At 46.9% G+C, this 26,371-nt stretch overlaps 1 protein-coding gene across 1 annotated transcript in view; it reads right to left on the bottom strand.

Annotated features, from left to right (window-relative positions):
- Nucleotides 1-26,371, bottom strand: part of ank1b (ankyrin 1, erythrocytic b) — an 87,859-nt gene that overhangs the window by 7,037 nt on the left and 54,451 nt on the right. The window contains 33 exon segments of the mRNA XM_065017460.1: nt 488-572; nt 1,243-1,362; nt 2,499-2,627; nt 2,780-3,008; nt 3,282-3,378; nt 3,640-3,844; nt 4,775-4,986; nt 5,197-5,351; nt 9,050-9,274; nt 9,523-9,635; nt 9,759-9,822; nt 9,975-10,098; nt 12,164-12,184; nt 12,580-12,652; nt 12,801-12,893; nt 13,092-13,190; nt 13,404-13,502; nt 13,841-13,939; nt 14,176-14,373; nt 14,532-14,630; nt 14,913-15,011; nt 15,352-15,549; nt 15,782-15,880; nt 16,168-16,266; nt 16,465-16,563; nt 17,387-17,584; nt 17,876-17,974; nt 18,083-18,181; nt 18,313-18,411; nt 19,553-19,738; nt 20,648-20,746; nt 20,878-20,976; nt 21,470-21,568. Coding sequence (XP_064873532.1) covers nt 488-572; nt 1,243-1,362; nt 2,499-2,627; nt 2,780-3,008; nt 3,282-3,378; nt 3,640-3,844; nt 4,775-4,986; nt 5,197-5,351; nt 9,050-9,274; nt 9,523-9,635; nt 9,759-9,822; nt 9,975-10,098; nt 12,164-12,184; nt 12,580-12,652; nt 12,801-12,893; nt 13,092-13,190; nt 13,404-13,502; nt 13,841-13,939; nt 14,176-14,373; nt 14,532-14,630; nt 14,913-15,011; nt 15,352-15,549; nt 15,782-15,880; nt 16,168-16,266; nt 16,465-16,563; nt 17,387-17,584; nt 17,876-17,974; nt 18,083-18,181; nt 18,313-18,411; nt 19,553-19,738; nt 20,648-20,746; nt 20,878-20,976; nt 21,470-21,568 — 4,111 coding nt within the window.

Below are 26,371 nucleotides of genomic sequence, written 5' to 3'. Positions count from 1 at the left end.
TAGCAGCGCTGTGCTTCACCATGTAACCAATGAGCACTCCTTCCTTTCTCTGCTCATCTACCATGGGCCAATCAGAGGGCTCCTCTGTCTGGCTCCACTGTGAGGAACCGCCCATTCCCAGCGCTAAGATAAATGCTAAATATCCGCCATGCTAACAGGACTGGCAGTGGAGCGACCAGCCCCAGGGGCATGCAAACCATAACAGGTCATTCAGTACTAATGTTACCAGAACACGGGAAGGGTTCTAGTTTTCAATGGAGCTGTTTGTATGTAGGTATTAGCTCATCTTTGGCACATAATCAATATAGCACCATCATCACTGCTGTGTATTATGGGGCGTAGTAGTGCAGTGCATCCAAGGCTCATGCGTGAACGAAATAGAGAGAGAAGTAGACTGGGAAGCAGGGAAGAAGGGGTGCAACATTCAGGCCCTGTCTCCTCCTGTATAGTGGGGAGAGGGCTTCTGGACAGGCATGGTATGACTTACCGAGACCGGGCTCGTTCAGCATGCTGTAGCGCTCCCTCAGGGCCAGTGGGGTCAGAGTTCGCCTGCGCTCCTCACTCCCCACAACCTGGATCACACACAAGGGACACAGTCACAAAGCACACACACATCAGTGACTAGATATGGCTTCTATCGCTGAAATACAAGCAGCTTCTCCCAAAGTTGTATAATGATATGTTTGAATGTGGTTTATTGTATCTATGCTGCTTTTGTGACTATTACTTTGTACTGTACTATCTTAGTGGAAATAAAACTGATTTTGAGATAACAAAAATGCTTAAAATAGCACTGGGATGATAGCAGGACATCTAAATATTTGGTTAATCTTTGCTTTTAAAACCTTTTAAAAGTCTGTATTTCAGATCTTTATTTCAGGTCTTTTTTAAGCCTTCAAAGCTCAACTGATCATTCATCAGCTGAGGAAGGGGCAGACAGAGATCCCTGAGAGGTATTGCAACATCATTTGTTATGACTGAGAATCAATCAATCAACAGCAACATCAAAGAACCAATCAATCAATAGCAACAATAAAGCAAAAAAAAACACCCCATTCAAAATGTCAATTCAATTAATGACTGTAATGATATCTGCTAATGTAGAACGGAAATAATATATTTTTGTATTGGCAAGGTTGAGAGGGGTTGTGAGTGTGTAATGTTGGTAGTGGAGTGTGGTTTAGAAGGTTAAAAGGGGTTGCATGTGAGTCGTTTAGTGGGTGTATGAGAGACTGTGTGTACCTTGACACAGGGTGGCATGGTGATGTTGAGGTTACACAGCACATGCTGGGAGTCCTCATACTTGGTAGACTTCCGTAGGAAAGACAGGAACCCAGATGCCTCCTTATTGCTGTCTCTAACCTGATAGATACACAGAGACAGAGAGTGAGAGTGAGAGTGAGAGTGAGAGAGAGAGAGACAGAGAGACAGAGAGAGAGTGAGACAGAGACAGAGAGCGAGAGAAGCAGGAAAACCAGAAGAGGTAGATTCGAGGAGGAGAGACAAGAGAGTGTGACAGAGGTAAGAGGAGCAGATATGAAGGATAAAGAAGATGATGGGCAAGAGGTTAGGGTGAAGAAGAATTGAAAAAAGAGAGGGGGAAGAAGAACAGAGCCAAGGAGGGAATTAGACAACCTGCAGTGTAGTGGGTCTGTCGAGCAGAAACACAACGGGAAGGGATGGAAGCAGTCCATAGGCAGGCGAGAGAGAGAGAGATTTACCTGCACATTTACCTGGGCGTCTGTCAGATCAGACAGTAACAGAGACCGTGAGAGAGAGAAAGAGAGACAGTGAGACAGACATACAGACAGGCAGGCCACAAGATTGGCAGGCAGGCAAGAAGGTGAAAGAGCTAAAGGACGGGCACACAGTTACAGCTAGGTAGAGTCGGTAGGTACAACACAGTGGAGAATACATCACAACACACTCGTCTGAGACTGACTGAGACGGAAGCGCACGTCACACTCAAAGCCACACAGAAAGACATACAGATGACACAGACAGATTTGTTGGTAGACAAACACATGGCCGCACACGCAGACACATACCACAGACACACAAATAGAGAGGAACACAGACAGCCACACAGATAGAGGGACAGGGTGTATGTGATAGAAACGTGTTGGTTGGAACTCAACACAGTTAAACAAGGAGAGAAAGATAGATTTGAAACAGTTGGAGAGATGGAGTGATAGAGATGGGAGAAGGTACACAATGATTGTAATAAACGTATAAAAAGATAAAGAGATAGATGGACGGGACAGATGTACACACAGAAATGTAGATTGGATCAAAAGACCGACTGACTGTCGACCGACCAACTGTTGATTCAACACAAAACCTGTCTGACTAACAAGTTAAATGCATAAACAGACAGTTTGACAGACTGACAGGTCCTGGAAGGAATAAAACAGACTGACTAACAGAAGGACATTTCAATTAAATTGACTGGATCACAATTCCTATGCGAAAACATAGAGAATGAGTGGGAGACGGACCTTGACCGAGACAGGCAGTCTGTTGTCTCTGAAGGCTTGGAAGCTGAAGCTACGTGGCTGCTGAGTGGCCTTCCTCACGGGCACCAGGTTCCCTGAGCACTCAAGGTGCAGCGGCATGCCCTCCATCACCTTAGGGGGGCGACGGAGAGTCAGGGGAGAAAAATCCTCCATGGCCTTCAATGGATTATTTACACAAATGTCTGAGTTATGTGAATTTAAATGTAGTAAAACCTACTGACACACACTAAAACCCTTTCCCCTGACCCCTGACCCTTGCTGACCTCTATATCCCGGCTCCGTGCCACCTCGCTGAAGTTCTCATGCAGCTCCAGGGTTTTGTCCATCTTGTCGTCGGTCATGCAGTAGCAGCGTAGGCGGCCCTCGCGCGCCTCGTTCATTTTTGCGAATATCACAAACTTGGCCATGTAGGGAACTGCCATCAGCTCCCGGTACAGCAGGTTGGCAAAGGTCACCGCCTCGGCCGTGCGAGGGCAGTCTGCCAGCCAGAACCTGGGCAGAGGATGAGAGGAGAGATGACGCACAGAGAAGGGTGATGGATAGTTGTTAGAGAGAGTGTGTGTTGTGTTAAAGAGTAAAGGTAATGGAAAGTCAGGTGTTCCATATCGTTAGTGGTTGGAACTATATATGGTTTGGCACAGGATGAGGTTACATCTGCCTGTTTGCATTGGGTAAATAGTAAACGGGTGTTCTGCTTCACTCATTTTGTATAACCTCTAAAGGAGAGTGCATGGCTGACTGTTGTGAGTGTGAATTAGGACACACCTTGCGGAGACGTTGGTGGTGAAGTTGGCGCAGTTGTTGGCGTACATCAGCTTGGTGGTGCCAGTTATATCCTCCCATTGGGCAGGTGCTGTTCCACCTGGGAGACAAAGGACTGTTTCATCTCTCTCTTTTTATACACCTCCACTTACTCATTCCCTCTCTTTCCCCTCAGAGACCTGCTATTGTCCCCGTACCGGTTTCAGAAAACTGACTGGCTTGGCTTGTGATGCTTTTTGTTGGTCAGCACTAGTTCTTTCGCCTTCACCCCTGTCCTAACACTCATTTATGTTGGCAATGAACGCTATTGGCCATGAATCAGTTGTTAAGGGTATAAAGTAAACTCCACGCCGGACCGTACCAATGACACTGCAGAGTAGGCGCAGGCTGGTGGTGTCCCCCTCCCCAGCGTCACGTGGACTCTCCCTCCAAGAAGGGGGCAGTGGGATACGTAATCCGATTGGCCGGTGGAACTTGCGTCGTCGTGGCTCTACCGTGACCACTGGACTGAAGGTCGCTTGGTTACCAAGCTGTTGAGTCAGCAGCTCGTCTGGGATCGGCTGAGCCTGAAGAGGGAGAGGAAAGAAGGGAGAAGAGAAAGAGTGAGAGAAAAGAGAAAGGGATAAAGCAGAAAGGACAGGTGATGCATTAAATTGGAGACAAAAATAGGAATAAATATAACATAATTATTTTCGAACTTTCTGTCTCACATTACTCGCCCTCCGGAGCACAGTCAACAAACTATTACTAAGAAAAACTCACACATATTCAGACAACATAATACATGGTCCTACCTGAACATACTGAACATCTAACCAATGGACAAAAAGTGTACACAATCATACTCACACATAAAACCAAGTAACATGCACATTTGAATATCAGTTCATCATCTTTGTCAGCATAGCAGGATTTAGCTCAGGGAACTGAAGTGTGAAGAAAGGCTGGATAAAGAAAAAAAGAAAAAGACAACATTCATACATGCAAAAATGCTATATGACAAATGCAGTGTACAACAAATTAAGCGATATGGGACACAGATTCAGCTAGAAATAAAACAACAAACTGTGGTCATGGAAAAATAAAACAAATCCAGCTTCAGTATTTGGAGGTAGTCAGCATTCCTGAGTCCTAGTTTCTATGTGTGTAGTCCATAGTCAGTTTGATGCATTAGTCAGCTCCATTGTTGCTGTGGTGCCAACCTTGCTTGTTTGGCAGGACAGACAGCACTGATTGAGTAAGCTAAACCGAGCAGCTACCTGCCAAGATGTCCCATTCAATCAAACATGATTGAATACAGTCCTGGGACAGCTCTTTGTAAGAGCAGTGCAGAAAGCATTATTCACTCCTGCATGAAAACCTGCATTTCCATAAAGTCCTCTTTAAAAAGACAGAACCTAGAGGAGAGATGTTCGGTGTTGAAACTGTCTGAAACTGCTGAACATCTCTCTGCTGCTCTCTCCCCTCCTCTTTATCTTCCTCATCCTCTTCCTCACCTGCAGCCCCAGCCGAACTCTCTTGGTGACCGCTGTCTCAGGGAAGATGGCCTGGACATGAGGGACCAGGTTACTGGTCAGCTGACCTCCCTCTGGGCCAATCAGGTCGCTCTCCTGCTGGACGCGGGACACCACAGCGAAGTAGAGGGGGAAGTCAGTGGAGATGATTCGGCGGATTCTCTTCTTCTCCAACTCCTCGTGACTCTCCAGGTCTGAGGGAGGGGTGGCAGAGAGAGAGGCATATGGATTAGGTTTTTGTATAAGTATGTTTTTGTGTGTATAACATTGTTGTTCAAATTATATACTGTAGACTACTTAAATGTGTGGTACATGAATAGTCTGTCCTTAGATAGACAGGATAGTGCATGAAGATGCAGCTGGCTCTGCTGTAGGGGGATGACATTTATCATTGTTACACTGACCTTCATCCATGCCATTCAAAATGGTCTCCAGCACCTCGTCGCCATAGCGATTGCGATGCTCCTTCCAGACAGAGCCGTTCTCACTGCGCAGAACCACCAGCTCCCGGTCCCCTCGACCCAGAGCAGCAAAGTGCGGAATCTCCACTATCACTGGCCTATAGAGACATTACCACTATACATTAACATCCTATTATTTTATTATTCAGGGCTTGATATTAACTTTTTTTAGCCACTTGTAGGACTGATTTTGTACTTGTCCAAAAGCTCAAGCCACTTGGTCTGTAACACCATGTTTACATCATTGTATGATGCAAGGAACCACTTTACAAAATAAAATACATTACTACCTTTTTTACCACAGAGAATCAGACAAAAATGTAGGCTACACTCTGCCTATTGGCTTCTTTGCATATTCAAGCCTGTCTCAAAATACAACACTGCCCCTTTAAGGCTCTCCTGGAGGATGGTTGGCCACCCTTGATAGCCTATAAAATTACAATTACAATCAAATGTGACCCATTTCAGGAAGCTAGTCATATGTCGCACACGTCACTACTACACAGGAGAGGCATTTGAACGTTTTTTTTGTCATTAATCCCTTCTGGAACATGTGAATGTTCATGTGCCTTAATCACAAACGTGTATGCCATCTGTAAATACAAATAACATTGTTAAATTATGAGCCGAGTTGTTTTAGCCACAGATTGGCTGAGAAAATGGATGGGCTGGGCATGCCGAGAGAAGAGATCGGATTGGTCTGCCATGTAGCATGCTTCTGTCTATAACATGAGCTGCTTAGTATGTGTAAATAATCCTTGCTACCACGGCTTTTCTGAAAGAGAAATGTTAGCCATGGATAACTGCAAAAGTGTTGCCACTGCTCTCAACAACAATGCTGCCCTGAATTTAGCAGGTGCTACTGACAGTGGGGAAAAGTTGTGATGGACTACTTTCTGCAAATGATCACATTGAACCAGAGTGACTTGACACAACTCGGGCCAAACAAGTTGTACAAACAAAACGGAGTTAAAGGGGTTCCAGCCTGCCGTGAAGCGTTCATCCATGTACATGTGTAAGAGTCTAGCTACATTTTCAGATATTATACGTTTCTAATTTTGTCAGAAAGTAGTTTTCATTGCAGCTTAAAGTGTACTGTTCGCTAGCTAGCGAACATTATCTTGCTGGCTCGCTAGCTAACTTTACATGTATGATCTGTATAGTAATATTATTCGTATCTCAGAAATCCATTTGCATTGCTAATTATAGTCTAATGTTATCTAGCTAGCTAACATTTAACCTAGTTGGTAAGTTTCAGCTACCGGCAGATTCATATTACAGCATTTCATGCGTGGTGGCTAGCTATGACAAATAATTTTGCATTGCTAGTAGTATGGGTTGGGATTATGGTTAATTGTTTAGCCAGCTAGCTAGCTACATGTCTAAACAAAAGACTCCAGATGATTATATGACCCATCAAGTTAGCCAGGTGTATCTGGGGGTGATTATATCCATTTATTTAAATTCATGGACTAGTCTAGCTTAGTCTAGTTTTTGTTCTCACTGTTCCTTTTCACTGTTATAATTTGCATGAGTTATGTTACGGGTCTTGTTTCCATCCCCCCTAGACTGCAGGGCCAAATGGATTCGTAACAATATTATAAGCCAACAATGCGCACATGGCTGTAAACTATGCGCGGTTTCACATGCGAGAGGTTTCATGTGACAGATGTAAATATCCTTTCGAAATGAATAAAGAGGGGATGTCACACCCTGACCATAGTTTGCTTTGTATGTTTCTATGTTTTGTTTGGTCAGGGTGTGATCTGAGTGGGCATTCTATGTTGTGTGTCGAGTTTGTCTATTTCTATGTTTGGCCTGATATGGTTCTCAATCAGAGGCAGGTGTTAGTCATTGTCTCTGATTGGGAACCATATTTAGGTAGCCTGTTTTGTGTTGGGTTTTGTGGGTGGTTGTTTCCTGTCTTTGTGTTTGTTTTCGTTTTTTCCACGTTTATTGTTTTGTATTATATTCATGTTTAGTTTTCTTATTAAAAAACATGAATTTCAACCACATTGCATTTTGGTCCTCCTCTCCTTCCCAGGAAGAATCCCGGTACAGGGGAGATCTAAAGATTTATCAACCAGCATGGGTTACTAGGATTATGTAAGTAAAGGAAAGTTGATATGAAAACCAATAGAACATGGAAAAATGCTGGTTTCAAAGGCATATTAAGCGTTTAAAGTAACTCCCTCAACATAATTGTATTTTGTCAAGGATACTTTGAAACGAGATAAGACATGCTTCAAAAATGACAGTTTTTAGTTTGAAGCAATTAAGTTTATGGTTTTAAATTGTTTCAACATGCTGATCGCCTCTGCCGTCCCTAGGAGGGGTGAGTCACTTGAGTGGGTTGAGTCACTGACGTGGTCTTCCTGCCCGGGTTGGCGCACCCCCCTTGGGTTGTGCCGTGGCGGAGATCTTTGTGGGCTATACTCTCTGTGGGCCTTGTCTCAGGATGGGAAGTTGGTGGTTGAAGATATCCCTCAAGTGGTGTGGGGGCTGTGCTTTGGCAAAGTGGGTGGGGTTAAATCCTGCCTGTTTGGCCCTGTCTGGGGGTATCGTCAGATGGGGCCACAGTGTCTCCCGACCCCTCCTGTCTCAGCCTCCAGTATTTATGCTGCAGTAGTTTATGTGTCGGGGCCTAGGGTCAGTCTGTTATATCTGGAGGATTTCTCCTGTCTTATCCGGTGTCCTGTGTGAATTTAAGTATGCTTTCTTTCTTTCCCTCTCTCGGAGGACCTGAGCACTAGGACCATGCCTCAGGACCACCTGGCCTGATGACTCCTTGCTGACTACCTGGCCTGATGACTCCTTGCTGTCCACCTGGCCGTGCTGCTGCTCCAATTTCAACTGTTCTGCCTGCGGCTATGGAACCCTGACCTGTTCACCGGACATGCTACCTGTCCCAGACATGCTGTTTTCAACTCTCTAGAGACAGCAGGAGCGGTAGAGATACTCTGAATGATTGGCTATGAAAAGTCAACTGACATTTACTCCTGAGGTGCTGACCTGTTGCACCCTTGACAACCACTCTGATTATTATTATTTGACCCTGCTGGTCATATATGAACATTTGAACATCTTGGCCATGTTCTGTTATAATCTCCACCCGGCACAGCCAGAGGACTGGCCACACCTCATAGCCTGGTTCCTCTCTCGGTTTTTTTCCTAGGTTCTGGCCTTTCTAGGGAGTTTTTCCTAGCATCCGTGCTTCTACACCTGCATTGCTTGCTGTTTGGGGTTTTAGGCTGGGTTTCTGTGCAGCACTTTGTGACATCAGCTGATGTAAGAAGGGCTTTATAAATACATGTGATTGATTGATTGCTCAGACTCCAGATGGGTGATGTGCAGTGCAGAACAAGCACTATCAAGCCTTTAGATGTTAATTATCCTTCATCATATTTTTCAAACATGACACTAGTCTATATATATATGTAATTAAAAGTCTCATTAAAGTTTGGCTACATTTTCTGGCGCCTCATGTCAGCATCGGTTTTGACATGAGGCTGTGGTCAATACACTTTGACATGTAGGCTTTTTTATTTATGTATATGAAACATTTATTTGAAAATTGTTCCAATGTTTGCCTCTCTGATCCAATTATGAACGGAGTAATTGTTTGACATTGTGATTTTTGTGTGATTAATGTATTTGAATCTATTGTGATTAATGCTCCTAAAAAATGTTTTCCCCCTTTAAAACAACCGTCACTATCACTCTCCACTGTCCCATCAAATACAGGGTGATTGACTGACATATAAACATATATGCATACATTTGCACACACACTTACTCTAAGAACTGCATACTGGAGGGCCCCAGGGAGATGATACGGCTGGCCAGGCCCTCTCCCTCCACTAGCGGGGGAGGGGTGGTGAGTTTCTGGGGTTTGACCAGACGACAGGTGATACGGGTAGGGGCTGCACAGGTCCGAGGGGGGATGATGACACGCAGCCCGTGGTGTCTGCTGCCACGCATGGAGCCCCCCCGGGCATCCACCATGAAACTGACCAGGAACCTGAACAGCAACCAATGAGAACCACCATTATTGAGAGAATAAATCCAACCGTGCTTCATTCAACATCATCCTGATCAAACTAAATCACGAAACAGTCATAATGACCCCGTAAAAGGGATGTAATCACACTGAATGGAAGAAATATGAAGAACGCTGCAAATTCGTTATGCTGGTAATGTGTTAGTATCGTGTGTAATAGGGTGTACAGGTTTTGTAGTGCGTAAGCACTGTAGAGGGAGTAAACTGACCCTGTGTGTATAGGGCTGGCCACTGGGCTGACGTTGTCAGAGGTCTCTGTAGCAGGACTGCTGGGGATCAGAGAGTCCTCATCATAGTCCTTAGGCAGGGGGACAGGGGTGTGCTGTGGAGACAGAGGGAGAGAGAGAGAGAGAGCACCTTCTAATCATCAGCATTAGCAATTGCATTTGATGAGATTAATCTACCACCTGTTTCCAATCAAATGAATAACTCCCTTAAACATTACCCCCTCCAGCAGGACGGTCTCAGGGGACACGCATGGGATTCTGGGAATAGCAGGAGAGTATGGCCTACACCAAAAAAAAAGAAAGAGATAAAAGCAGTGAGTGTGCCAAAGAGGAATATGGTGGAAAATCCTTTCCCTCACATTTCAGGACATTTCTTCAGATGACTGGACTCTGATGCACAACGTGTTCAGACCGACCCTGGCGCTGTCACTTACGTGGTACCCAGTCCACCCTCAAAGTCTCTCAGGGTCTTCTTAGGGGACAGGAATTCATCATCTTGGTCCTTGAGGTCGTCAAGCTTCAGGTGGCGAGCACCATCCATCCCCAGCAACTCATCACCTGCAGAGCACAGACAGACAGACAGACAGACAGACAGACAGACAGACAGACAGACAGACAGACAGACAGACAGACAGACAGACAGACAGACAGACAGACAGACAGACAGACAGACAGACAGACAGACAGACAGACAGACAGACAGACAGACAGACAGACAGACAGACAGACAGACAGACAGACAGACAGACAGACAGACAGACAGACAGACAGACAGACAGACAGACAGACAGACAGACAGACAGACAGACAGACAGACAGACAGACAGACAGACAGACAGACAGACAGACAGACAGACAGACAGACAGACAGACAGACAGACAGACAGACAGACAGACAGACAGACAGACAGACAGACAGACAGACAGACAGACAGACAGACAGACAGACAGACAGACAGACAGACAGACAGACAGACAGACAGACAGACAGAGACAGACAGACAGACAGACAGACAGACAGACAGACAGACAGACAGACAGACAGACAGACAGACAGACAGACAGACAGACAGACAGACAGACAGACAGACAGACAGACAGACAGACAGACAGACAGACAGACAGACAGACAGACAGACAGACAGACAGACAGACAGACAGACAGACAGACAGACAGACAGACAGACAGACAGACAGACAGACAGACAGACAGACAGACAGACAGACAGACAGACAGACAGACAGACAGACAGACAGACAGACAGACAGACAGACAGACAGACAGACAGACAGACAGACAGACAGACAGACAGACAGACAGACAGACAGACAGACAGACAGACAGACAGACAGACAGACAGACAGACAGACAGACAGACAGACAGACAGACAGACAGACAGACAGACAGACAGACAGACAGACAGACAGACAGACAGACAGACAGACAGACAGACAGACAGACAGACAGACAGACAGACAGACAGACAGACAGACAGACAGACAGACAGACAGACAGACAGACAGACAGACAGACAGACAGACAGACAGACAGACAGACAGACAGACAGACAGACAGACAGACAGACAGACAGACAGACAGACAGACAGACAGACAGACAGACAGACAGACAGACAGACAGACAGACAGACAGACAGACAGACAGACAGACAGAGACAGACAGACAGACAGACAGACAGACAGACAGACAGACAGACAGACAGACAGACAGACAGACAGACAGACAGACAGACAGACAGACAGACAGACAGACAGACAGACAGACAGACAGACAGACAGACAGACAGACAGACAGACAGACAGACAGACAGACAGACAGACAGACAGACAGACAGACAGACAGACAGACAGAGAGAGAGAGAGAGAGAGAGAGAGAAGTCAATAGAGAGTCTACACTGTCACATTAGCCACAATACCATTACCCACTGCCGCCCACCACCCATCAATTTCCACATATAGTAACATCATCAAGCAGTTTCAGATCGATCAAAGCAATGGAGTCAAACCGACAACAACCAGAGCCCATGGAGACCAATGGAAAAACAAGACGATTGACAACACAGAATAGAACACACACTGCATGGTCCCCAGTATGGCACCTGGTTGGTTACAGCTTTAGTGAGCATGCCTGTTAGAGATTGGATTTCTGTATGGGAGGGAATGCCTTGGTTACTAGAAAAGGTTCATATAACTACAAGCCGTTACAGAGGGCTATACACACAGTCAACGTGTTTTTGCTGTTCCTTGAGTGCTTCTCAGCTGGAGTTGTATCTGAGTAATTAGTCTGTTGATCAATGAAGCACTGCAAGACTGGACCCGTCAGTGGCAGAACGGTAAAGGAACATGTCATGACCACATCACATGCCAATAAAACACTGACATTGTTGTTACATTGAGCATAGAGGAAGAGAGGGAGAAAAGAGAGGGGTAAGAGAGAGAGAGAGAGAAAGAGAAGAGGATAGCAGGAAGAATGTATGAGAAAGTGAGAGAGTTATAAAGAGAGATTGATAGAGAATAGAGGATGAGAAGGTTCTTGCAATGAAGGCACAATTGCACGAGCCACCAGATGACCGGACGAAACAGAGAAACGGACACAGTCCTACCTAATGTTAGCGCTGCAATGCCTACAAAACAAATGGAAAAAGGCATTGTTTAGGCTAGTCATCTAACCACTAGGCAGGTGGCCTAGTGGTTAGAGCGTTGGACTAGTAACGAAAGGTTGCAAGATTGAATCCCTGCGCTGACAAGGTACAAATCTGTCGTTCTGCCCCTGAACAAGGCAATTAACCCACTGTTCCTAGGCCGTCATTGAAAATAACAATTGCTCTTAACTGACTTGCCTAGTTAAATAAATAAAAGTTTCAGTCTCATGGCAGTGCTTGACCTTTTTCCCTAGTCTTCGGTCCTCTGCCATGACACTGAACCGGGGCTGACAATCACAAGACACACAGAAGTACTATTTCTGACAGAAAGCCTTACGAGCTAAGAATAAACGTGTCTCGGGAGTGCACCAACCTACCCTCATCCTCTGAAACGTCCAATATCTCATCCACTGTCTCAGGAAAACTCATCCGATGTTTCTCTGTGGTGATCTGGGAAAAGTCAAGAGAAGGAGAGAGAAATGAGTGCTATCATCTGACATGCTCAAATACATCATTCCAGTTAAAATGTTATTGTACTGTAGGTCAGAGATTCACAGAATACACAAACCCACTAGTAACCATGTGAAGTGCTGCTCACCACGGAAACAGCCTCCTCTGTGACCAACTTCAGCACATCAATGACAGAGATGTAACCCAGACGCTTGGCGATGCCTAGAGGAGAAGTCCCATTCTAACACAGAGAACAGAGACAGACAGGAGACACACAGATCAGACACCAGAAGAAGCCTGTAGATGGAAGGAGAGTAGAGGAAAGCAATGAGGGGATAATGTGAAGAAGTGAAGAAGAGAATATATAGCAAAGGAAAAGCAGATATAGAGGAGAAGGGTGGAATGGAGGGATGAGGAAAACGAAGGAGGGTGTGTTTACAGTGGTGATGTCGTTGGGCTGGGCTCCGTGTTTGAGCAGCAGGGTAACGATGTCAGTATGACCCTGCTGGGCGGCCTGATGCAGGGGAGTGTAGCCCACCTAGAGAGGGGGGTGGAGAGGGGTAGCATAGAGAGAAAGAGAGTTTGAGTGCTACAGTAAATGCAAGATCGCTGACATTGACAAGACGTTATTCAATATAAATTCCATGTCCAATCTAATGTAATTGGAGTGAAGGCGGAAGTGACGTGAGGCAGGGCAGAGCCACACTAACAGGTGCCATGTGTAAGGAGGAGTGTAGCAGCAGCGTCTCACTCTGGTCTTGCTGTTCACATGAGCCTGCTGCTGCAGGAGGAACTTCACCATCTTGATGTTGCCATAGTGACAGGCCACGTGAAGCGCTGTGTAGCCCATCTGAAAGAGAGATGGAGAGCAAGAGAGGGAGGGAGAGAGAGACAGAGAGAAAATAGTGAGAGTTGGCAATGTTTCAATGGCCTCATTACTACCTCATTATAACCAGCTTGGTGGCTTTGTTGTACCAGTCCTAGCAGTAAAACATATTTGAGAGTGTGGATGCTGTATGAAAGTATTGGATATGACATGTCATCATAGTGTGTGGTACATTATACTGCTTATACTGAACCCCACTCTACTGAATGTAACAAAAGGTCTACATTGCACTACATTACAAAACTGTTCTGTTTTTATACTCTATTATGAGGTGTGTGGTTGATATCATATGTATGCCTTACCCGTGAGGCTGCGTAGACTGATGCTCCCTGTTTGACCAGGGTGTCTGCTATCCCTACGTGACCTTCCTGGGCCACCAGGTGCAGAGGGGTCAGTCCATTCTGATAGACACAGGGGGAACAGGAGGCTGTTGGACCGTCAAATATGTACCACAGCATGCATGCTATACAAGTAGGTAATTACAGTAACCGGTTTGACACAGTGATGAAAACATCATGCCCACTTTATCTTACCATAGGTCTATCAAACCCTGTGTAACTTAGCTAGCTTTCCCTGAAAGCTTGCCTCAAACCCTGCTGAGGTCAGAGATGAATTGTTCCTCTCTCTGGTCCAGTACCTTGTTCCCCAGGTTGACGTTAGCCTGTTTGGAGATGAGCAGGGCCACCATGTCCGGCCGGCCCTCCTGGGAGGCCAGGTGGAGGGGCGTGACCCCCTGGAGGGACTCAGCGTTGGCAGAGGCTCCGTACTGCAGCAGGCAGCCAGCCACCTCCACCTGGTTCTGCTTGGCTGCAATGTGCAGGGGAGTGTAGCCATTCTATAGACAGACACAGGGGTCAGCAGGGGTAATACAATGGATCATCAATGGGTGGGTCATATTATCATATTGTACAATGATCCTGAAAAGGGGGGGGGGGGGGAGGGATATACAGTGTAGTAATGCATGTGGTGTGTGTGTTACATTGTTCCTCTTACCCTGGCAGTGCTGTGTGCGTTGCCTCCCTTGCTAACCAGCAGCTTGGCCACCTCCAGATTGTTGTGATGGACGGCCACATGTAAAGGAGTCAGGCCATTCTGCTTGGACACACATACACACACCTACTGTCACTAGCTATTGAAATAACAGAATATCAGCCTGCCTTTGTGGGTGCATAACGTTTCTAAAATGGTGGGACACAGTGATTCCTTTTGGGCTGTGATTACAGACTGTCAGTGCTAATAATATAAGGTTTATTTGTTACTTGGGTCACAGGAAAGGTCCATAAGCTTTAGGTAGGTCACAGCATTGAGAAGTATGCCTAACACTGATAAAAAGCACAGGACAGTCCATGCTGTGTTGCAGTGTGTTCTTCATACCTTTCCAGCCGCGTTGGGGTTGGCTCCTCTCTCCAGCAGCAGCTCAACCACATCCACCTTGCCATACTTACAGGCCACATGGAGAGGAGTGAAGCCTTTCTGCTTGGACACACAAACACAGATTCGGCATGAGCAGGAGAACTAAAAGAGGTCAGGTGTGAAGGGATTAGGATTGAGATTGAATGAGTTTGAGAGAGAAATGGGGTTAGAGAGAATGAGAGAGAGAGAAAGAGAGAGAGAGTGAGAGAGACAGAGAGATAGAAAGAGAGAGACAGAAAGACAAAGAGAGAGAGAGAGAGAGAGAGACATAGAGAGATAGAAAGAGAGAGACAGAAAGACAAAGAGAGAGAGAGAGAGAGACAGAAAGACAAAGAGAGAGAGAGAGAGAGAGAGAGAGAGAGACAGAGACAGAGAAGAAGTCAGTAAATTAAAGTAGAACCTTTGTCATCTTGGTTTCTTGGGCCGCCCCGTCCAGGAGGATGCGGCTGGTGTGGGTGTGTCCCTCGCGAGCGGCGATGTGTAAGGGGGTGTGGCCAGCGGTTGTAGCAGAGTCGGGATTGGCCTTGTGCTCCAGGAGCAGCTTGACCAGCTCCTTATGTCCCATACGGGCCGCACAGTGGAGAGGGGTCTGGTCATCCTAGAGAGACAGGGATGGAGAGAAAGAGTGAGAGTGAGGAGAAACAGAGGTTGGAATGATAACTGTATTTAGCGAGCAGTAACAGTGAGGTATTCCTGCAGTGTATGGTGTTGTAGACTGTAGTTGAAGAACATGTGAATTCCAGCCAGGACAAAGTTTGTTGTAAAACATTATGACGTACATACAGTAGATGTGTGCAGTATGTATGGTTGCCTGACAGTGTGTACAGTACCTTAGCCTTGGCATCCACCTGTGCTGTGTTCTGCAACAGGAACAGAGCCACCTCACAGTGGCCTGCCCTGGATGCCATGTGGAGGGGCGTCTCCACTTTCTGTTACACAAACCCAGGTCAGAGGTCACATAGCCTGTCACAACCACTCTGCCATTAAACACATGACTATGCTATGTAATATCAATAACACACATAAAATATCACCTTATACACACAGAGAACAGGCCTTAGCCATAAAATTATTATTAATGCATAGACCAGATACCAATCCATCTACCATAACCTTTGCTGGTATTCATTTCAACAAGTTACTACTAGTCAATCAGAGTGTGATGGAAATGTCCCCCCCGTGTCAGGAATACAGGTTATAAACAGGGTTCTCTCACCACATTGGAGGCGTTGGGTGAAGCTCCTCTATGGAGCAGGCTCTTCACGATGTTCAGGTGCCCCATGAAGGCTGCTACATGAAGAGGAGTCAGACCAGACTAATGGGAGAGAGAAACAGGGGGCATATGAAGAGAGAGGAGAGTTAAGGTTTAATAACTATTCATCACCATTACGCTTACATTTATACCTCCAGATATTCTGTAATGACAGAATTGACACCCAACAATAACAAAAAGTACAGCTTGTCCTGAGATCCCCAACAAGTCCCATTGCTCTTCAAAAGAGTGTTATCTCACCTCTGTGACGGCCTCCAGGGAGGCAGAGTGTTTCAGCAGAAGGTCCATAGAGCGCATGTGGTTCTTCTTACAGGCAATGTGGAGGGGAGTAAACCCATTCTGAACACAATAGGAACACAGACCGAAAATGTAGCAAATTCAGCATAGGGTTTACATTTACATTTAAGTCATTTAGCAGACGCTCTTATCCAGAGCGACTTACAAATTGGTGCGTTCACCTTAAGACATCCAGTGGAACAGCCACTTTACAATAGTGCATCTAAATCTTTTAAGGGGGGTGAGAAGGATTACTTTATCCTATCCTAGGTATTCCTGAAAGAGGTGGGGTTTCAGGTGTCTCCGGAAGGTGGTGATTGACTCCGCTGTCCTGGCGTCGTGAGGGAGTTTGTTCCACCATTGGGGGGCCAGAGCAGCGAACAGTTTTGACTGGGCTGCGCGGGAACTGTACTTCCTCAGTGGTAGGGAGGCGAGCAGGCCAGAGGTGGATGAACGCAGTGCCCTTGTTTGGGTTGCGTTTAGTATGCACAAAATGGGAGAAGACATTCCGAAATGGTACTGCCTGTACTTGTCCAATAATGCTCATTCGCATCTCATAATGTTTTCTACTCTTTGTGCCTGCTGTACGCAACCCAGTTATAAAGGTTCAGTAAACCAGACCAATGGACATCTCCGATCTAGTTTCAGACCAGGATGTAGAGGATCTAGTTTCAGACCAGGATGTAGAGGGATCTAGTTTCAGACCAGTATGTAGAGGATCTAGTTTCAGACCAGTATGTAGAGGATCTAGTTTCAGACCAGGATGTAGAGGATCTAGTTTCAGGCATTTCACGCCTGCTACGTTAGTTTAGTGTGTGTGTGTGTGTGTGTGTGTGTGTGTGTGTCAGTATACAGAAATAGAAGGACACTTAGAAGAGCTGCTGACCAGTGCACGTGCGTTGGCCTTGGCCCCCTTGTCCAGCAGCACTTTGGCCATGCGGTGGTGACCACAGTGGGCCGCCACGTGTAGAGGGGTCAGGTGGTCCAGCGTGATGTCATCGATCTCGGCGTTGTACTGGAGGAGCTGCCTCACACAGTCCATGTGGTCTCCCTGGGCTGCCATGTGGATGGGGGACAGGCCATTCTGGAGGAGAGAGAGGGAGGATGTAAAACCGGGAAAGATATGAAAGGGAAACAAAGAGAAGAGCAGTGTAAGACTTTGAGAGAAGAAAGCATCTATAAATTCATAATACTGAAATAAGTGACGCGTCAGCGTAGTTGGCAGAGGATCGTTTGGCATTGGTTACTGCTAAAATTGCAAGTGAGTGTGATATCGTGCCAAAGTGGCCTTATGGGTGTGATTTTGTGCCAAAGTGGCCATAAAGTATGGCCCTTTATTTTCTCTAGAGTTGCCCACGAGAGGCCTCTGGCTGACCTTGGTCTTGGCATGGATGGGAGCCCCCAGGTCCAGCAGGAGATCGATGATCCTGACGTGACCGTTCCTGGCCGCACAGTGCAGAGGGGTCAGCTCATCCTAAATAGATGGAAGGAGCCAGGTAGGGTCCAAAAGTCTTCAAGTCAACTGGCAGAAAGAAGAGGAGGAGGAGGAAGAAGAGGAGGAGCAAGTGTAGGGTTACAGTACCTTGGTCATGGCGTCTATCTGGGCCCCTCTGTCCAGCAAAAGTCGAACCATGATCGCATTACCCCTCCTGGAGGCTATGTGTAGGGGGGTGATACCATTCTGAGAAAGGGGAAAGAACAATTTCTAAATCAATTTAATCAAAGACTCTCCTGTTAGGAAATGGGGTCTTTGAGGGACTATGTTATCAATGTCTTGGTTAAGGCAGTAGCGGTGAGGGTTAATGGACTGACCTTGGGAGTAAAGTTGACATTGGCGCCTCTGTTTATTAGCAGTTGGGCCACACTCAGGTTCTCATAGTGAGCCGCAATGTGGAGAGGAGTGAAGCCAGTCTACAGATAGACAAAGATAGAAAAGGAAACAGAGAAAGAAAGAGAGAGAGATAAAAGAGATAGAGACAGAAAGAGAGAGACAGAGAGAGAAAGAGACAGAAACATATATATAGAAAGAGACACACAGAGACAGAGAGAGATAAAGAGACAGAAACATATATATAGAGAGAGACACAGAGACAGAGAGAGATAAAGAGACAGAAACATATATAGAGAGAGACACAGAGACAGAGAGAGATAAAGAGACAGAAACATATATATAGAGAGAGACACAGAGACAGAGAGAGATAAAGAGACAGAAACATATATATAGAGAGAGACACAGAGACAGAGAGAGATAAAGAGACAGAAACATATATATAGAGAGAGACACAGAGACAGAGAGAGATAAAGAGACATAAACATATATATAGAGAGAGACACACAGAGACAGAGAGAGATAAAGAGACAGAAACATATATAGAGAGAGAGACACACAGAGACAGAGAGAGATAAAGAGACAGAAACATATATATAGAGAGAGACACAGAGAGAGAGATAAAGAGACAGAAACATATATAGAGAGAGAGACACACAGAGACAGAGAGAGATAAAGAGACAGAAACATATATATAGAGAGAGACACAGAGACAGAGAGAGAGATAAAGAGACAGAAACATATATATAGAGAGAGACACAGAGACAGAGAGAGAGATAAAGAGACAGAAACATATATAGAGAGAGAGACACACAGAGACAGAGAGAGATAAAGAGACAGAAACATATATATAGAGAGAGACACAGAGACAGAGAGAGAGATAAAGAGACAGAAACATATATAGAGAGAGAGACACACAGAGACAGAGAGAGATAAAGAGACAGAAACATATATATATATATATATATATATATAGAGAGAGACACACAGAGAGATTTTTTATCTTATTTTCATAATCCATGTTTGCTGGCAGCTTTTTTGTTTATTCATGTAATCACTTTTGCTGCTATTGTTTTTCTCCAAGTCAACACAACAGTGTTATGCCTGATTACTTCAGCTAACAACATCAGCATATTAAGGCTTAATGAGTCATCACAGTCATACGCACTCACACTCGCGCACAGACACACACACACACACACACACACACACAGTGAACAGTACCTTGCTGAGGACGTCAGGGTTAGGGTCGTTCTGCAGCAGCACTGCGGCAGTGCGTGTGTCGTCATTGCGTGCAGCGATGTGCAGGGCGGGCAGACGGACCTTGCCCTTGGTGCCGTAGTTGATGAGCAGGGCCACCACGTTCTCATGACCCTGCTGAAGAGCCACCGCCAGTGGTGTGAACCCATCCTGACAGACAGGGTGAGAGAGGGGAGGGAGCAGAAGGGATAGAGGGAGGGGTGGCCGGGGTAAAAAGGGAGGAAGGGGGATAGGAAGGACAGAGGGAGAGGTATCGAGGCAGTAAAGTAAGAAGGGGTAAAGAGGAGGAGGGGAGGGAGAAGAAGGGATAGAGGGAGGGGTGGCCGGGGTAAAAAGGGAGGAAGGTGGAGAGGAAGGACAGAGGGAGAGGTATCGAGGCAGTAAAGTAAGAAGGGGTAAAGAGGAGGAGGGGAGGGAGAAGAAGGGATAGAGGGAGGGGTGGCCGGGGTAAAAAGGGAGGAAGGGGGAGAGGAAGGACAGAGGGAGAGGTATCGAGGCAGTAAAGTAAGAAGGGGTAAAGAGGAGGAGGGGAGGGAGAAGAAGGGATAGAGGGAGGGGTGGCCGAGGTAAAAAGGGAGGAAGGTGGAGAGGAAGGACAGAGGGAGAGGTATCGAGGCAGTAAAGTAAGAAGGGGTAAAGAGGAGGAGGGGAGGGAGAAGAAGGGATAGAGGGAGGGGTGGCCGGGGTAAAAAGGGAGGAAGGGGGAGAGGAAGGACAGAGGGAGAGGTATCGAGGCAGTAAAGTAAGAAGGGGTAAAGGGGGGGAGGGGAGGGAGAAGGTAAGCGAGGTCAACGAGAGACAGCAAGGGAGTAGGAGGAGGGAGAGCGGGAAAGGGAGACAAGCCAAATGATAATGGAGGGGGTGAGAGACAGGTAAGTAGAGGCAGAGGAAGAGAGAAAGAAAGAAAATAAAGATAGTGGCAAATTTGAGACAATGTAGATTGAGATTACTGTAATAGAAAGATGCGAGAAAGTTAATGTAGCATTGTCTATTGGACTGAATCCAATACACATCTGAAAAACAACTAAATGTCTGTTTGCTCTATGGGCTTTCACTCACCTCTGTTGGAAGGCTCTGATTGGCTCCGTTCTCTAGCAGAAACTTTACTACATCTAAGTGGTTCTCTTGTGCAGCCATGTATAGGGGACTGAAGCCTTTCTGTAAGGAAGAGGCACATGGCGCATGGTTACCAGCAACACACACAAATATACATGCACACAAACACCCCCCCCCCCCCCCCCCCTTCCCAGGTAACAGTAATGTGCAGTATAATGTCCCAGATGACTCACCTGTGACTGGGAATTGACATTGGCTCCATAGTTGACGAGCTCAGCCACCACTCTCTCCTGGCCTGCCAAAGCAGCAATATGGAGGGCAGTGTTCCCTTTCTGGAGGTGACAGACACACATACACAAACATTGTTTCAATAAGATCGTGAATGACTGGCATTAGTGCCACATTAAACAAGGCTGGAGTGTCATGACACAGGAACACAGGGAGCTACACACACACACACACAGACACAGACACAGACACAGACACAGACACACACACACACACAGGGAGCAGAGAGCAGCCTAATAACCAAAATCTCTATTTAAAAAGCTTCATTAATGAAACACAGCTCAGAAATAGTGAGTTATGACTTATTAGATAGATATGTGTTAGATTAAACTAGATATATGTTTACAGGCCAATCAAATGAGCGGAAAAGTCATAAGCATGTGTTTAAGGTTATAATCCATGTGGTGGATCCTGTCTGTTATGTAGCTCGCTGGTGAATATCTCAATCAGAAGTCAGAGGTAGGTGCTATGCATCTGTTCTGTGGTACAGTATGTGAGTGGAGTCCTGGTCAGCAGTGAGCAGTGTGTGAGTAGTACCTTAGTTGTGGTCTCCAGGACAATGCCAGCGTGTAGTAGCCCCAGGACCATCTTGACGTGGCCTTCTTTAGAGGCCAGATGCAAACCGTTGAGCCCATTCTGCAGTGACAGCAGTGGAAATCAGCAGTGACCACACAGAACCATCAGAACAAATCGTCAGCCAACAGAGCGAGCTCCAACCAAATCTGACAGCCTTTTAATCCATCTATAACATGGATTTCTGAGCAGTAGATATACAGTACTAAGAATAACAAGCAGAGAAACTCAAAACCCACAGTGGTTACAGAAGCAGCACGAGAATATTTCAGAAGATTAACAACCTTAAGACTGTTTCAGTTGGGTCTCAAAGGAAGCAGAGAGCATGGATTTATTTCAGGCTTGTCTGGGTGTACAGCTGCAGAATCAGACAGTCTAACAGTACAGTCTGTGCCTTTCTCTGCTCTGCCAGCCTGCAGTACCGTGACTGGCCACAGTCTGCAAAGCACACTGGTCCCTCTCCTGCCCTCAAACTGCAGTGTCACTCAATTCACGCGGATAACACATTCACTGGGGAGACAAACACACATGCATGCACGCGCAAACGCACACACACGCAAACAAGTGTGTGAATCACCGATGTGTTTCTGTGAGCTGGCTGGATTGTAGATAGGGCAGGAGCAGGTTGGCAGGCTGACATGTAAAACCCTGAATCCTAGGATTTTCTAGAATAGCAGCAGTAGCACCAACTTTTAGCATTGCTATATGCTCTACTTCAACTCCAATCCAAATTTTAACACATACAGTATACAAAACATAGAAAATGTGTATGTCTACATACACACCACATACCCACATACAGTGCATTCGTAAAGTATTCAGACCCCTTGACTTTTCCCACATTTTGTTATGTTACAGCGTTGTTCTAAAATGGATCGTTTTTTCCCACTCATCAATCTACACACAATACCCCATAATGACAAAGCAAAAACTGATATTTAGACATTTTTGCAAATGTATTACACATTTTCAAACTAAATATCACATTTACATAAGAATTCAGACCCTTTACTCAGTACTTTGTCGAAGCACCTTTGGCAGTGATTACAGCTTTAAGTCTTCATGGGTATGACACTACAAGCTTGGTACACCTGTATTTGGGGAGTTCTCCCATTCTTCTCTGCAGATCCTCTCAAGCTCTGTCAGGTTGGATGGGGAGTATTGCTGCACAGCTATTTTCAGGTCTCTCCAGAGATGTTATTGTAGATCGAGTTCATGTCCGGGCTCTGGCTGAGCCACTTAAGGACATACAGAGACTTGTCCCGAAGCCACTCCAGCATTGTCTTGGCTGTGTGCTTATGGTCGTTGTCCTGTTGGTAAGTAAACCTTCGCCCCAGTCTGAGGTAGGCTTTCATCAAGGATCTCTTTGTATTTGGATCCGTTCATCTGTCCCTCAATCCTGACTTGTCTCCCAGTCTCTGCCGCTGAAAAAGAAAGCATCCACCACCATGCTTCACCGTCGGGATGGTGCCAAGTTTCTTCCAGACGTGACGCTTGGCATTCAGGCCAAAGAGTTCAATCTTGGTCTCATCAGACCAGACAAGCTTGTTTCACATGGTCTGAGAGTCCTTTAGGTGCCTTTTGGCAAAAATCCAAGCGGGCCGTCACATGCTTTTTACTGAGGAGTGGCTTCCTTCTGGCCTCTCTACCATAAAGGCTTGATTGTTGGGGTGCTGCGGAGATGGCTGTCCTTCTGGAAGGTTCTCCCATCTCCACAGAGGAAGTCTGGAGCTCGGTCAGAGTGACTATCGGGTTCTTGGTCACCTCCTTGACCAAGGCCCTTCTCCGCCAATTGCTCTAGAAGGAGTCTTGGTGGTTCCAAACTTCTTCCATTTAAGAATGATGGAGGCTACGGTGTTCTTGGGGACCTTCAATGCTGCAGAAATGTTTTGGTACATTTCCCCAGATCTGTGCCTCGACACATTCCTGTCTCGGAGCTCTATGGACAATTCCTTCGATCTCATGGCTTGGTTTTTGCTTGGACATGCACTTTCAACTGGGACCTTATATAGACAGGTGTGTGCCTTCCCAAATCGTGTCCAATCAATTGAATTTACCACAGGTGGACTCCAATGAAGTTGTAGAAACGGTCACGATTGTCGTAATGAGCGGACCAAGGCGCAGCGTGAGTATAGTTCCACATATTTTTAATCTCCGTGAAACAAACAAAACAATAAAGAAACAACGAAATGTGAAGTCATGACGTGCACACAGGCAACTAAACACAAACAATATCCCACAAAACACAGGTGGGGAAATGGCTACCTAAAATGATCTCCAATCAGAGGCAAAGATAAACAGCTGCCTCTAATTGGGAACCATATTAGCACCAACATAGAAATAGACATACTAGAACACCCCTAGTCACGCCCTGACCTACTACACCCCCCCCCCCCCCCCAAAGGTGCGAACTCTGTCTTCTACGCCGTGCTTGGACTGGAAACCGGCGCAGAGGAAGGCTCCTGCCCTGGAGCTGGAATGGACGCCGTGCCTGGACTGGCCACCGGCGCAGAGGAAGGCTCCCCCCCTGTAGCAGGACTGGACGCCTTGCCTGGAAGCTCCTGACCGTTGACCGTTGCTGGAGGATCCGGATTGTTGACCGTTGCTGGAGGTTCCGGACCGTTGACCATCACTGGAGGTTCCGGACCGTTGACCGTCGCTGGTGGTTCTGGACCGTTGACCATCATTTACATTTACATTTAAGTCATTTAGCAGACGCTCTTATCCAGAGCGACTTACAAATTGGTGCGTTCACCTTAAGACATCCAGTGGAACAGCCACTTTACAATAGTGCATCTAAATCTTTTAAGGGGGGTGAGAAGGATTACTTTATCCTATCCTAGGTATTCCTGAAAGAGGTGGGGTTTCAGGTGTCTCCGGAAGGTGGTGATTGACTCCGCTGTCCTGGCGTCGTGAGGGAGTTTGTTCCACCATTGGGGGGCCAGAGCAGCGAACAGTTTTGACTGGGCTGCGCAGGAACTGTACTTCCTCAGTGGTAGGGAGGCGAGCAGGCCAGAGGTGGATGAACGCAGTGCCCTTGTTTGGGTGTAGGGCCTGATCAGAGCCTGGAGGTACTGAGGTGCCGTTCCCCTCACAGCTCCGTAGGCAAGCACCATGGTCTTGTAGCGGATGCGAGCTTCAACTGGAAGCCAGTGGAGAGAGCGGAGGAGCGGGGTGACGTGAGAGAACTTGGGAAGGTTGAACACCAGACGGGCTGCGGCGTTCTGGATGAGTTGTAGGGGTTTAATGGCACAGGCAGGAGCCCAGCCAACAGCGAGTTGCAGTAATCCAGACGGGAGATGACAAGTGCCTGGATTAGGACCTGCGCTGCTTCCTGTGTGAGGCAGGGTCGTACTCTGCGGATGTTGTAGAGCATGAACCTACAAGAACGGGCCACCGCCTTGATGTTAGTTGAGAACGACAGGGTGTTGTCCAGGATCACGCCAAGGTTCTTAGCGCTCTGGGAGGAGGACACAATGGAGTTGTCAACCGTGATGGCGAGATCATGGAATGGGCAGTCCTTCCCCGGGAGGAAGAGCAGCTCCGTCTTGCCGAGGTTCAGCTTGAGGTGGTGATCCGTCATCCACACTGATATGTCTGCCAGACATGCAGAGATGCGATTCGCCACCTGGTCATCAGAAGGGGGAAAGGAGAAGATTAATTGTGTGTCGTCTGCATAGCAATGATAGGAGAGACCATGTGAGGTTATGACAGAGCCAAGTGACTTGGTGTATAGCGAGAATAGGAGAGGGCCTAGAACAGAGCCCTGGGGACGCCAGTGGTGAGAGCGCGTGGTGAGGAGACAGATTCTCGCCACGCCACCTGGTAGGAGCGACCTGTCAGGTAGGACGCAATCCAAGCGTGGGCCGCGCCGGAGATGCCCAACTCGGAGAGGGTGGAGAGGAGGATCTGATGGTTCACAGTATCGAAGGCAGCCGATAGGTCTAGAAGGATGAGAGCAGAGGAGAGAGAGTTAGCTTTAGCAGTGCGGAGGGCCTCCGTGATACAGAGAAGAGCAGTCTCAGTTGAATGACTAGTCTTGAAACCTGACTGATTTGGATCAAGAAGGTCATTCTGAGAGAGATAGCGGGAGAGCTGGCCAAGGACGGCACGTTCAAGAGTTTTGGAGAGAAAAGAAAGAAGGGATACTGGTCTGTAGTTGTTGACATCGGAGGGATCGAGTGTAGGTTTTTTCAGAAGGGGTGCAACTCTCGCTCTCTTGAAGACAGAAGGGACGTAGCCAGCGGTCAGGGATGAGTTGATGAGCGAGGTGAGGTAAGGGAGAAGGTCTCCGGAAATGGTCTGGAGAAGAGAGGAGGGAATAGGGTCAAGCGGGCAGGTTGTTGGGCGGCCGGCCGTCACAAGACGCGAGATTTCATCTGGAGACAGAGGGGAGAAAGAGGTCAGAGCACAGGGTAGGGCAGTGTGAGCAGAACCAGCGGTGTCGTTTGACTTAGCAAACGAGGATCGGATGTCGTCGACTTTCTTTTCAAAATGGTTGACGAAGTCATCTCCAGAGAGGGAGGAGGGGGGGGAGGGGGAGGAGGATTCAGGAGGGAGGAGAAGGTGGCAAAGAGCTTCCTAGGGTTAGAGGCAGATGCTTGGAATTTAGAGTGGTAGAAAGTGGCTTTAGCAGCAGAGACAGAAGAGGAAAATGTAGAGAGGAGGGAGTGAAAGGATGCCAGGTCCGCAGGGAGGCGAGTTTTCCTCCATTTCCGCTCGGCTGCCCGGAGCCCTGTTCTGGACCATCGCTGGAGGTTCCGGACGGTTGACCGTCGCTGGAGGTTCCCGAACTGTTGACCATCGCTGGAGGTTCCGGACTGTTGACCGTCGCCGGAGGTTCCGGACTGTGAACCGTCGCCAGAA

Source organism: Oncorhynchus nerka, linkage group LG4 (genome assembly GCF_034236695.1).
Source record: "Oncorhynchus nerka isolate Pitt River linkage group LG4, Oner_Uvic_2.0, whole genome shotgun sequence".
NCBI classification, from domain to species: Eukaryota; Metazoa; Chordata; class Actinopteri; order Salmoniformes; family Salmonidae; genus Oncorhynchus; species Oncorhynchus nerka.
This window is presented reverse-complemented; position numbering and strand designations above follow the sequence as displayed.